The following is a 14,139-nucleotide window of genomic DNA, read 5'->3' on the forward strand; positions in this document are numbered from 1 at the left end:
GAGGGGGAAAAATGGGGAGCTGATGCCAGGGGCTTAGGTGGAGAGCAAATGTTTTGAGGATGATGAAGGCAATGAATGTACAAATGTGCTTTACACAATTGATGTGTGTATGGATTGTGATAGTTGTATGAGCCCCCAATAAAGTGACTTAAAATTTTAAAAAGAAAAAAAATCAAAATACCATATTCAAGGCTTTAGACAGATTCAATTGCAAAGGAGAAAACGGTACTAACTTTGGTGGAAAGCAATTTGTAAGTTAACTACCACATTATATGAAAGTTCACCAAATTTAAGGTGACTTTCATGTATTATCCATTATCTCATTATTTCACATACTACTAAAAGAAAACTCAGCATTAACTTAAGATGTGTTCACTGTGAGACTTGGAATAAATGAAATTATCTTGAGCCTGTGTAGAACTTACTGAAATTCTTTATTTTACAAGCATTTTTTCATGAAATTGTAACTTTCTCTGCAGAATACTCTGAAGAACTACATGAAATCCATGTAGGTACGATACTCACCCAGCCAATAGTTTTTGTAGTTCGTCGTATCATACATGTGCGATGGGAGAAGAATCAATTTACCCTTCTCCAGGACAGAAGAAGTATAAATGTCTGGACTTTCTAAAAGTCCCAACTCAATGACTTTAAAAAGGCATGTTAGAACCTCCTGCAAGTCATAGTAATCGTCTCTGTCCACTTTTCCCAAGTTTCTTGCTGTCAGGATAGCCCAACGCCGAACCTACATGCCAAGTATAATGTAATACATCCATTATTTCACTCAGTAAATAACTACAAATAGCATGATCAAGAATGGAGGATTCTTTATAGATTTTTAAAAACATTTAACAAGATTATCAATAATGCATTATGTGGATCTTATTTGAACAAACCAACCTCAATAAATCATAATAAATCATTCATGAAACAATCAATTCCAGTCATTAAAACAATGACTGGAAATATATTAAGGAATTATTAATATCTTAGGTTTGGTAACAATTGCATTTATGGCTTCTAAAAAAAGCTCCAGAGTTTTAAAAATTACATACTATTTATGGGTGAAAGGCTCTGAGGTTTAAGATCTGCTTCAAAAAATGAGTGACAGTATTATATTAATGTTAAATTTATTGTTACTGACAACTGTACAGTGCCTATGAAAGAAAATATCCCTATTCTTGGGAAATATAATTTTTAAGTATTACGGTTAAAGGACCATGATGCATGAAAATTACTTTTTAGGTTTCCAAACTTCATTGGAATCATGGGGGAACCTGGTACAACTACAGATCCCTGGGCTCCTCGCCATGGCAATTCAGATTCATTAGGATGCAAACACAGCCCAGCGATCCATAGTTTCACCAAATCTCCAGGTGATTCCAAAGTTTGGGAACTTAGGCTCTAATCTTTCAGGGAGAAATTACATAGTTATCTGAAAACACATGATAATACAGAGTGAAACTGTTAACAACTTGTAAACCAAGGTAAAGGGTACCTAAGTGTTTTTTACTGTTCTCGGTCTTAAAATTTTTCTAAAAGTATTTTCAAATACAAAGTTGAAAGAAAACACAAAGTTAAAGGGGCATGTTTGTAAGGCACGTGGTGTGGTATCTGGAGCTTCGCTGCCTATATACATCCCAGGCACCACTTTCTATGACTAAGTCTTTTGATTCCGTCTCTTCATTTATAAAATATAAATATAACCTAACTCTTAAAAGAGTTGATATACAGTTTAAATGAATTGGAACAAAGGAAAAGGAAAATCTGTTCATGACATATTATAACCTGAATATTCACTAGTACTAAAAGCCTTTACCCAAAATAGCAGCTAACTCATATAACACTTATGACTATCAAAATATTAAAAGGCTAGCATTAATTTTTGAGTGGATAAAGACTTGTTATTAATGAAAGATCTCAGCCTTTTATTAGTCTTTCTTTCACGCTCCTCCCAACCCTTAGTTTCGGCTTTGTCTTAGGAATAGTACTTTAAGTATATGTTTCTAGGTCAATAGTATTTTTTTAGCTTATGAAAGAAAACTTGGGTCTATGGCCACAGCACCCTGAACTCATCCTGATATCGGAAGAAAATAGGTCCATTGTCTTCTGGGTTTTTTATTTGTGGTTGGCTGTCAAAATTGAGGCTCCATAAAAAGTAGTCCTTTCTCCGATTTTCCTGAGGCGTTACAATGGGTTTAGATGAAGATCTGCCCTTTACATCTCTGGCTTTGAATGTGCTATACATCTTTATTTGTGCCTTTCAGACTTTGAAAATTAACCAGTATGATCATCTTTTCCTCATCCCTTCTCTTCTTTCCTCTCGGGACCTATGTTAAACTTCACCAGATCTTCCATGTCTAACATGTTTTCCCTCCATCTCTTTGGCTCTCTGCATTTCATCCTAGGTAACCTGTTTGACAAGCCTTTAAGCTTATTAACTCTCTCTTAAGCAAACACCCAGTCATCTAACTCATCTATGAAGTTTTCACTTCGTGTTTCTCACTTTTAGATACTCTACTTTATTTAGTCTCTTAGAAACACTCCTCCTAGTCTGTTGGTAGACGTTCCAGTGTCTCTTTTAAAATCGAATGGGAGATCCAACTGTGTGGAGTAACAGCTCATGATGGAACTGCATTTGCATAGATTCTTCATACCGACAAGTGTCCAGAGTGCTGTGTCATTTGAAAATTTGATGTTACTAAGTGCAAGCGCCTCATACCCCAGGGGGAGGATTGACCATGTTTTATGTTTGTTTCTATGGGTATTGTTTTCCTGTCTTTAGTTTACTTGTTTTTTAGGGTCTGCTATTTGGTTTGTTGTTGTTGTTGGGGTAGTTGGTCTTCTGGGATTTTGACTGTATCATAATACAACCACCCAAGTAAACCAAAGTCATGCATATCCCAGGGACAAGCAGATGGATTCTGGGCCCCCAATGAACTCTAGCCCCAATCCAAGAACATTTAGTTCTGTTATCATGGCCCTGCTTGGTACTAACCTTCATGAAATGTTCCCTGAAGATAAGGGTGCTACAGCAAAGTGTGGTGAAGACACCAGATGGTACCTGCTATCAATCAGAATAGTGTCTGGGGTCTTAAAAGCTTGTATTCAAACAAGCAGCCATCTAAGCAAGTAGTCAACTAAAGTCCACAAGGAAGAAGCACACCAGACCAGCTTGTGTGATCCAGAGATAGTAACAAAATTCAAAGATGACAAAGGGAAAAGTATCAGAGGCTAAATTGCGAACACCCAATTTGTAGAAGGCAAAGGAGGATAGTGGGAACCCAAAACTGATCTGCAGAGTATCTGGTCAGATTAACCACTGGTAGATCCCCTCTAGCCATAGGCAAGGGTCTCAAAGAGCTTTAATATCAGGTAGGGCTCATGTAATTGTGATTACAATAGACTGATACTTGGTCTGTTGGCCTCTGTTTTAGGCCAACCTGAAATTGTTCTAGGTGGAAATATTTCTTGCTTGTTCTCTGGCCTTTTAAATACTGATGTAGTCTATTCTTTCTTACACATTACTTGCATTTTTTTGTATTATTATTTTTTTATCCTTACCACTTATTTTGTTTGCTTTTTATTGTTTCTGTTGGATTTTCCAGTTTGTATAACACAGAAAAAGCAGATGTATAGATATAATACCTGATGCAAGGGTTTACATGGGGGGAGGGAAAGGTGATTATACCACTCATTTTAAAAGTGATTTAACCATGAAAAAAAAGTATTCTAAAATCGATTGGAGTAATAATTGTATAATTCCTCTTGATATGATTATATTGTATGGCATGTGGATTGTGTGTCAATAAAAACGTTTTTTTTAGAAAAAGAGTGTGTCACTATAAAAAAGACTTGGAATGACTTCTGCTATGTGACCCAGAAAAAAATACGTAAGGCAAACAGGAAAGTTTGTCATTCGAAGGCTTTGGTTCTTTCCCCCTTCTTCAGTGGGTCGTTTACTACACCTGCGGGTATGACCCTTTCAAAGGTCTCAGCTGTACGATAGGGCTTCTCCCAACTCCATGCCCCTACACCTTGTTTAACATCAATTGATAAGGCCGTTGTACTAGATTTCCCTAACTGTGGCTAACCCTCCCAGGGCAGCTAGAGATTCCCCCTCCATTTACCTGGCTCCCAATCCCTGATATGTTTTTGGACTCTAAAAAGACATACACATCTATTACATTCGTGACTTCTTTGATTAGCATCTAAAGTCCTGCCATATTTTATCTGAAACTTCTACATTATTTAGGAACAGCAGTGTTTTCCAGTTTATATGGCCACTAGAATGCCAGAAATAGAAGTCCCAGCAGCATGTTTATTTCATTTCCCTGGTGGCATTCTAAGGAAATCTCAGAATTAGATTAAGTATTTTAAAAATAATAATGCATCTCACATCTACAAGCTTGCCATCTGAAACAAAAAGTAGGGCCCCTTCACCATCTCCCTCTTCCCAACTAAGGAAAACACCTTGAAGTTCCCATTCTTCCTTTTTTTTGAAAATCAGTAATCACAACTGCACATATTCTTAGCATTCATTTTATTTTTAATTTCATGAAAAGAATTTCTTCCTACATATAATTTTGGGGTACTTTTTTCCACTTTACATTACTAAGACTCATCCATTTTGATTCAAGTTGGTAGTTTGATCTGACTGCTATTCAGTTGCGTGACTATTCCAGTTTATGCACTAGTCCTCCCGTTGATAAGCATTTGTGTAGGTGAGTAATGTTCTATGGCATTTATATCGTATGCTTTCTGCTAACTATGTTCAAGCTTTCTCAAGTTCATACCTAGGAGTAAAAGAGCTCAAGGGTGACAGTAATAATGCCCAACTATTCCAAAGTGACTGCATCAGTTCACATTTGTAGCAGAAATGTGCAAAGGGTCTACTGATTCACATCCTCTTGAATAGTATTCTCACACAAGAATAAAAAGTTATCACTGTGGTTTATCATTTTCTTGATGATCAATACCAAACACTCCTGTATAAGTTGATTCGTCATAGATATTTCTTCTTTCCATAAATGCCTATCCAGGCTCTTTTCCCTTTGGGGCTGTGGTATTAATTTCTTTTCACTTAAGGCCATCAAGTCAAGTCTGAAGCAATCTTATACTACACGGTAGAACTCTGCCCCTTTCACGTTTCCAAGAGCATATCATTCTTTACAGGTGTCGAAAACCCATCTTTCGCCTCAGAGCATCTGGTGATGCAAACTACTGGCCTTGCAGTCACAGCCTCTTTCTTCTTTGATAGTCATTAGGGCCTTAAAATCTGAGATCTCAACTATTTTTAATCCCAGAAGTATTATGTTGAAATCTCTTAAACAATTAATGAATTTTTCCCAACAACATTAATAATTATATCTTTTATTTCAAGGCTTTTTAACCAGCACATATTTAAATTGTTATGTACCCTTGATGAATTCACCTTTTCTAGTTATCGAGTAACTGTATCTACTCCTGTAGTGTCTATTTTGATTGACATTACAGCTTCACCAAAAATTTTTTTTAGGTTAATACTTGTCTATTATAGTTTTCTGGATGGTAGCCAGTTTGTGATACAAATCCAACAGCACTTGCTACCTTCCAAGAATGAACATGATTAAAAAAAATTGCCTGGTTCAATTTTTCTGGCCCTTTTCTCATCAATGTGGGTTTTTATTTTCTTAAAACTTTTCCTAAGGAAGTTTTTTTCTTTTTTAATTCATTTTATTCAAGGCTCGTACAACTCTTATCACAACCATACATCCATCGTGTCAAGAAAATTTGTACATTTGTTGCCATCATCATTCTCAAAACATTTGCTTTCTACTTGAGACCTTGATATCTGCTCATTTTTTGCCCTCCCTCTCAATGCCCTACCACCCCCGATCCTAAGGAAGTGTTGGGATTGTCATGTCCTTTAAGAAAATCTATCAAGATGGCACCTTGGGAATCACAATTAAGTAAGTCATCATGACTTTATGAACTGACCTTTTTGCCTTGAATTTAACGGGCAAAGCAGATCCCTTGGGAAACCATGGTCTTGCGAAGACTTTGTTAATCATCTGGTAACTCTAAAATGTGTCCCTGGCCACAGTTTGTTCAATTAAATTATTTTCATTAGAAGAAAAAAACTAATTGCCTGAGGAGGTGGGCAAAGTATATGAACCGAAGTTTCTCAGGGGCAGAAATCCAAATAGCCAACAAACATGAGAAAATGTTCCCGATCTTTAGCCTTAAGAGAAATGCAAATTAAAACAACAAGGTACCACCTAACACCCTCAAAGATCACTGAATTCAAAAAATCAGAAAGTTAACAAATGTTGGAGGGGCTGTGGGGAGACAGGAACTCTCATCCACTACTGGTGGACCTGTACGTATGTACAGCCACTATGGAAATCAACCTGGCGATATCTAAAACAGATGGAAATCGAATTACCCAGCAATCCCCCTACTGGGCATAGAAACAAACCAAGGTCAGACATCTGAGAGGACTATCCAACTTGCCATCCAAATAACTGGTTGACTAGGTAAAGAGTGGAACCACAAGGGGATAAAGCAGTAGCCTGACACCACAGTGCAATTAGGGGCAGGCAGAAGGAAGAAGCATTCCTATGAGTTCCGCAGAGAGAGAGAGCCCAGTACTCTTTGAAGCTATGGAAAATAGTGCCGGTCTCCACAAAAACACCACAATGCAAACAGCCATCAGTCCCTACAACCTCAACAAAAAAATAGAAGAAACAAAAGGCAATGCTGGAAGAAGGCCTGAACCTAAAAACATGCACAGAAGAAGCAGACTTGATCTGCCATAAAAATCTTCAAAATGCTGCTTGGAGTCACACAGGATATGAGGGAAACAATACAGAGAAAGGATGAAATGACGGAGGACATAAAGTTCATGTACCAAAGGGAAATACAAGACCTAAGGCAGTGGTTCTCAACCTTCCTAATGCCATGGCCTTTTAATACAGTTCATGTCATGGTGACCCCAACCATAAAATTATTTTTGTTGTTATTCATAATGGTAATTTTAGAACTGTTATAAATCATAATGTAAATTGTAATGTATTTTCCGATGGTCTTAGGCAACTCCTGTGAAAGTGCCATTTTAGCCCCAAAGAGGTCATGACCCACAGGTATAGAACCACTGACTTATGGGATGAGATAACAAAAGTCAGTAGCAAATTCACAGACTTGACCAAAACACTTGAAGAGGTAGAGAATTGCACCAGTGGCCTGGAGGATAATCAAGCAGACTTCATCCAACAGGAAAGGCAGTCAAATCAGATAATCAGAGAAGCTGAAGAAAGCCTGAGTGGCATGTCTGATGCCATGCAGAGGAACAACATCAGAATATTTGAACTCCTGAACAAAACACATGAAGGAGCTAATGGCAAAAATAGTGAGGGAATTCGTAGAGGAAAATTACCCCAACTTAATGAGAGAAAACCAGACAACCATTCAGGAAGCTGAAAAAACACCAGCTACACTGAATCCCAAGAAGAAGTCACCAGGCATGTAAACTATCCAATTTTAAGGAAAAGAAGAAAATCATAAGAGCAGCTAGGGAAAAACAAGCAGTCACCTATAAAGGTACCCAAATAAGAATATGCTCAGACCTATCAGTGGACACTATTTAGAAGAGAGTGGAGTAACCTATTCCAAAATATGAAGGAAAACAATGCAAACCCAAGAATACTCTATCCAGCCAAATTATCATCAATAGAGAAGAGTGTTCTCAGACAAAGAAAAATTCCAAGAATACGCTAAAATATACTCAGCCCAACAAAAAACCCTTGCCAACTCAGTATGGGAAAAAGAAGAGCACTCTCCGAGCACAAATAAGAAACTACCACATAGAGCAACCCCATCTAGATGTCAACAAAGAGATAACAACCCCAAGATAGCATTGAATCAAGGGTGAAAAGAAGGCAGGAATGAAACACACACACACAACACACTGAGAGGAAAGGTAGTAAAACACCCAACACAAAAGGTACAAGATAAAATCACAGAGTCCACAGATGGATATAATAACCTTTAATATCAATGGACTGAACTATGGCATTAAAAGGCAGAAACTAGCAAACTGGCATAGAAAACACACCTTGTCAATCTGCTGCCTACAGGAACACATCTCAAGATTCAGACAAAAATAGGCTGAGAACCAAAGACTGGAGAAAAATATACCAAGCAAATGGCAATTCAAAAAAAGCAGGGGTTGCAATCCTAATCTCAGACAAAATTATCTCAAGGTACAAGCCATAACAAGAGATAAGGAGGGAAATAATAATCTATAACTTATCAAGGGTTCTTGAGGGAGTGGGGAAAGGTAGGGAGGGGGAAGAAATGAGTAGCTGATATCAGGGGCTCAAGTGGAAAAAGAATATTTTGAAAACGATGATGGCAGTTTATGTGCAAATGTGTTTGACACACAGAATGTATGGATTGTATGAATGTATGGATTGTGATAAGGGCTGTAAGAGCCCCCAATAAAAGTATTTAAGAAAATTATGATGGCAACATATGTACAAATGTGCTTAACACAACAGATGGATATATGGATTGTGATAAGAGCGGTAAGAGCCCTCAGTTAAAAAACAAAAACTCACAAAAAAAAACCAACAAAAAATTCTATAAAGAAGGTATAGGAAAAAAGAAAAGGAAAAAAAGGTAAAACACTTCATCTTGCTTGTTTGCAATTGTTTATACAAATTAATAATCCTTTTTATTTGTAATAATTTGTTTTACTCTTTGAAAAATGTTCCAATAATACCTTTTCCATTAAAAAAAAAAAGATATGAGGGGCCTATATAATTAATGCTCAAGGGAACAATAGACCATGAACCAGTAAGCATAAAAAATATACATATGCCCCTAATGAAAGTCCCACGAAATTTATCACATGCTCCAAAAGATAAAAAAGAAATCACAGGCTCAACAATCATAGTACGTGGCTTTAATATACATTCTCAGAGAAAGATAGATCACAGGGAACGACGCTAAATAAGGTGGCTACAGATCAAAACTTTATTAGACGACTTGACCTGATATATAGTTTCAGAGCTCTCCACCAAAATGCAAAAGAAAATTCATATTCTTTTCAAACCCACATGGCACTCGATGACGCACCACATGGTAGAACACAAGTTGAATCTGTGTAAATTCAAGCATAGAGATCATACAGACTTCTATCTCTAACCACTGCCTTAAGGTTGGAAATCAACAAAAGGTCATTTAAGAAAACAAGGGCAAACAATTGGAGAGTGAGTAACTCTCTATTGAAAAGAAGTGAGTACTGGCCCAGATCAGAGATGAAATTAAGAAGAGTCTAGAAACCAACAACAATGAGAACACGGAAAAAAAAAGAATAAGAATACGATGTACCAAAACATTGGACCAGATCAGAGATGAAATTAAGAAGTTTCTAGAAACCAACGAGAATAGAATACGATGTACCAAAACCTTTGGGACACAGCAAAGGCATGTATAAGAGCAAGTTTGATAGCAATACATATACACATGAAAAAGGAAAAGAGACATGAGTGATACATTGCCACAAAACTTACAACAACAAGAAGAGAGTCAACAGGACAATCCCACTAATAGAAAGCTAAAAGAAATAATAAAAATCAGGGCTGAGATTCATGAGAAGGAAAACAAGAAAACTATGAAAAACAATTAATGCAGCTAAAAGTTGGTTCTTTTAAAGGATTAACAGAATCAACAGACCTCTGGCAAACCTAACCAAAGAAAGGAACACATTTCAATACCAACCAAGGATAAGGAATGAAACAAAGGATATTACAACTGATCCTAATGAAACCAAAAGCATAGTTACACAGTACTACGAAGGCCTGTACTCCAGTGAATTCGAAAACTTGGAAGACATTGAAAAATACTTGGAAAAACAATTCCTCCCTAGACTATCCCAGATGGACGTCAAGAATCTCAACAGACCCATAACAATAGAAGAAGTAGATAAGGTTATCAAGGGATTACCAACAATAAAATTCCTCAGGCCAGATGGCTTCACAGGAGAATTCTACCAGCATTTAGGAAAGAACTAACACCAATCCTACACAAATTCTTCCAGAACACAGAAAAAGATGGAAAACTCCCGATCACTTTTTATGAAATTAGTGTAACTGATGCCTAAAGCAGGCAAGGATCCCACAAGAATTGAGAATCAATGCAAAAATCCTTAACAAAAAAATGGTCAATAGAATACAAAAGCATATAAAACAAATAATCCACCATGACCAACTGGGAATCATACCAGGGATGCAGGGATGGTTCAACATATGAAAGAACATTAGTATTATTCGCCGCATTGACATGAAAAATTATGAGAACCACATGATACTATCATAGATGCGGAATAAGCATTTGACAGCATGCAACAATTCCTGTTTAAGACACTGGAAAAGATAGAAATGGAAGGAAAATTCCTCAATAGAATACAAGCTATATATGAAATACCAACAGCCAACATGGTAGTCAATAGAGAAAATATGAAAACAACCCCATACAAATGGGGACCATACAAGGATGCCCCTTGTCCCCACTCTTATTTAGCAGAGTACTGGAGGTCTAGCTAACAACATAAGGCAAAGGAAATACATCAAAGCCTGGGGAAGGAAGAGGTGAAACTATCATTATCTGCAGATGATTATGATTTTATATATGGAAAATCCCAAAAGCTCAACATGCGACCTACTGGAAGCGATGCAACAGTGGTTCTTAACCTGTGGGTCATGACCTCTTTGGAGGTTGAACAACCCTATCACAGGGGTCACCTGAATCATAACAGTAACAAAATTATAGTTATGAAGTAGCAACGAAAATAATTTTATGGTTGGGGTTCACGACAACCTGAGGAACTGGACACTAGAAAAGTTGAGAACCATTGCAATAGAAGAATATGGCAGTGTGGCAGGATACAAGACCCATCAACAGAAGTCTATCAGACTGCTATACACATCAGACAAGAACATGGAAGAGGGGATCAATATAGTAGTACCTTTCACAATAGCCAAGCACAAATTGAAATATCTAGGGATATACCTAACTAAAAAAACAAGATTTTTAACAGGAAAACTACAGAACACTATTACAAGAAGCTAAGAATGACCTCAACAAATGGAAGAATAGCCCATACTCGTGGACTGGAAGACTCAATATAGTAAAAATGTCAGTTCTGCCCAAAGTACTATATAAGTTTAATACTATCCTGATAAAACTACCATCATCTTTCTTCAAAGAAATGGAAAAACTAATTACCAACTTCATGTGGAGAGGGAAGCCCAGAAATGGCAGAAAACTCAAGAAAGACAAAGTTGGAGGGGTTGCATTACCTGACTTTAACACCTATTAAGACAGCCACAGTGGGCAAAATAGTGTGGTATTAGTATGATGACAGATACTCAGACCAATGGAAAAGAACTGAAAACACAGAAATAAAATCATCAGCATACAGACAACTGATCCTTGATAAGGGCCCCCAAAATATCCAATGAGAAGCAGATGCCCTCTTCAACAAGCGGTGCAGGAAAAAATGGGTATCAACCTGCAGACAAATGAAGCAAGACCCTTACCTCACACCATGCACAAGAATAAACTCAAGGTTAATCAGAGAGTAAAATCCCAAACTATTAGGGCCATTGTATTACTAGGTACTTTAGAGAAACAAATCCACAGCAACTCATATATAAGACAGTTTTATGTAAAGAAAGTGTGCATCACAAAAACATCCCAACCCAATGCTGCCCAAGCCCACAAGTCCAACATTAACCCATTAACCCAACACCAGTCCACAAAGTCCTCCACCTCACAAAACAGAGGCAATGGTGCCAACTGCAGGAGGAAAGCTGAGTCAGTGAACGAATAAGCATCTCAGCACTAGCAGGGGTCTCCACACGGCTGCTCCAGCACCCAGGGCTGCATTGGGATAGGTCCATGTGGCTTCTCCTTGGGGATGTCTTGTAGGAAGTCAACCTTGCAAGCTGAAGCAGGGAACTGCTAAGGCAGCTGCACCCTGGTGCGACCATCACAAAGCAAGAGACCCGAGAACTAGAAAGGCGAGGCTCACCACCCATTTATCCCTCCGCCTTTCAATTAGCCCCACATGTGATTATCGGCCAGGTTGGCACAATTAACTAACTCAGCCATCAATGAGGGAACTGGGACAGACCTGAGAACTTTGGCACAAGGAACACATAGGCTATAGTAAATAGGGAAGGGCACAAATTGACAAGTGGAATATACTGAAGGTAAAACACCTGTGTACATTGAACAATTTCTCCAAGAGAGTTAATAAGAGAGCCCACTGACTGGGAAAACATCTTTAGCAATGACTCATCAGACAAAGGCCTTATTACTAAAATCTACAATACTCTGCTAGCTTACAATAAGAAAAAAAACAATTGCCCACTGAGGAGGTGGGCAAGCAACCGAAATAGAATTTTCACAAGGGCTGAAATACAAATGGCCAATAAACATGAGAAAATGTTCCTGATCATTAGCTATAAGAGAAATGCAAATTAAAACAATGATGAGATACCACCTAACACCCCCAAAGATCACTCAATTTAAAAAATCAGAAAGTTAACAAGTGTTGGAGTGGCTATGGTGAGATAGGAACTCTCATCCACTGCTGGTGCACTTGTTTAAATATGTACAGCCATTATGGAAATTGATTTGGTGATATCTAAAACAGATGGAAATCGAGTTACCATACAGCCCAGCAATCCCCCTACTGGGCATATACCCAGAAGAGGCAAGAAACAAACCAAGGCCAGACATCTGTGCTCCAATGTTCATTGCAGCACAGTTCACAATCAAAAGGAGTTGGAAACAACCCAAACTTCCATCAACTGATGAGTAGATTAAAAAACTGTGGTACAGCTCTTTTTTTGCCAGGTACAGCTTTTTGCCACTGGGCCCGTACTCAGGCGCACACGAACCAGCGGAGCAAGCCAGCGGAGCCAGCATGCTGGTCACTCTCGCTCGGAGCTGGGTTTGTCGGAAGACCTGTCACCCCATGGAAATCCTCGAGAAGTCTCGGCTTGACCAGGAGCTAAAGCTGATTGGTGAGTACAGGCTCCGCAACAAGCATGAGGTCTGGAGGGTCAAGTTCACTCTGGCCAAGATCCGTAAAGCCGCCCAGGAGTTGCTGACGCTGGATGAGAAGGACCAGTGGCGTCTGTCTGCTGCGGCGGCTGGTCTGCATTGGGGTGCTGGACGAGGGCAAGATGAAGCTGGATTACACCCTGGGTCTGAAGATCGAAGACTTTCTGGAGAGGTACCTGCAGACCCAGGTGTCCAAGCTGGGCCTGGCCAAGTGCATCCACCACGCCCGAGTGCTGATCCGACAGTGCCATATGAGTGTCCGCAAGCAGGTGGTGAACACCCCATCCTTCATCATCCGCCTGGACTCTCAGAACTACATGGACTTCTCCCTCCACTCACCTTACAGAGGAGGACCCCCAGGCCGCATGAAGAGGAAGAATGCCAAGAAGGGCCAGGGCGGGGCTGGAGCTGGTGAGGATGAAGAGGAGGATTAAGCCCACCCAGCCCCTCCGGGGTCTAGTTTCCCAATCAAATAATAAAAATCAAGAAGGCGGAGAAAAAAAAACTAACTGTGGTACATATATACAATGGAGTAAAATAGCAGTGATGAACGAATGAAGCACATCGCCACGTGGGAAGAACTGGAGGAAATTATATTAAGAAAAGTAAGCCAAGCACAAAAGTATAACATGAGTCCGCTGAGGTAAGCTTAAAAAATGCAAAAGGGGCATAGAGGAGAAAAACTGTGTCTGTACATTCCTGGGGTGAGGTCCAAGTAGTATGGCAAGGGCCAGACCCAATCTAGGGATATATATATGGCTTCCAACAAAAAAGGAGGGGTAAAGATAGAAGAAAAAAAAAAGACATAGGTAGTGGGGGAACAGGGCACTCACCCACCCAAGGAGAAGGTATTGTTCCTATCTCCACAGGAGAGGGAGAGAGGGATCAGACTTCAGCCAAGACATGAATGCAACATAATGACATGAAGCAGGGAACCAATAGAGGGGTCTGCAGGGCCAGCCCCAATCCCAACTACGTGATCACCCTCCCCATCCTCCCAGAAGAATGCAGTTGAGGACA

The 14,139-nt window shown here is 39.0% G+C and overlaps 2 protein-coding genes across 5 annotated transcripts in view; one reads left to right on the forward strand and one right to left on the reverse strand.

The window, feature by feature from the left end:
- The window catches only part of SETX (senataxin), a 94,935-nt gene that overhangs the window by 64,474 nt on the left and 16,322 nt on the right, over positions 1-14,139 (reverse strand). For all 4 annotated transcript variants that reach the window (XM_045288547.1, XM_045288548.1, XM_004713323.2 and 1 more), the window contains one exon: positions 526-745. In XM_045288547.1, the coding sequence (XP_045144482.1) occupies positions 526-745 (220 nt within the window). The remainder of the gene's footprint in view (positions 1-525; positions 746-14,139) is intronic.
- Positions 12,980-13,602, forward strand: LOC105979582 (40S ribosomal protein S9-like). Its single transcript, XM_045288506.1, is given in 2 exon segments — positions 12,980-13,194; positions 13,196-13,602. Coding segments are annotated over 2 exon segments (573 nt in total). The 3' UTR covers positions 13,554-13,602.

This window comes from Echinops telfairi, unplaced genomic scaffold (assembly GCF_000313985.2).
Source record: "Echinops telfairi isolate 266 unplaced genomic scaffold, ASM31398v2 ScPeMD7_22;HRSCAF=79, whole genome shotgun sequence".
Taxonomy (NCBI): Eukaryota; Metazoa; Chordata; class Mammalia; order Afrosoricida; family Tenrecidae; genus Echinops; species Echinops telfairi.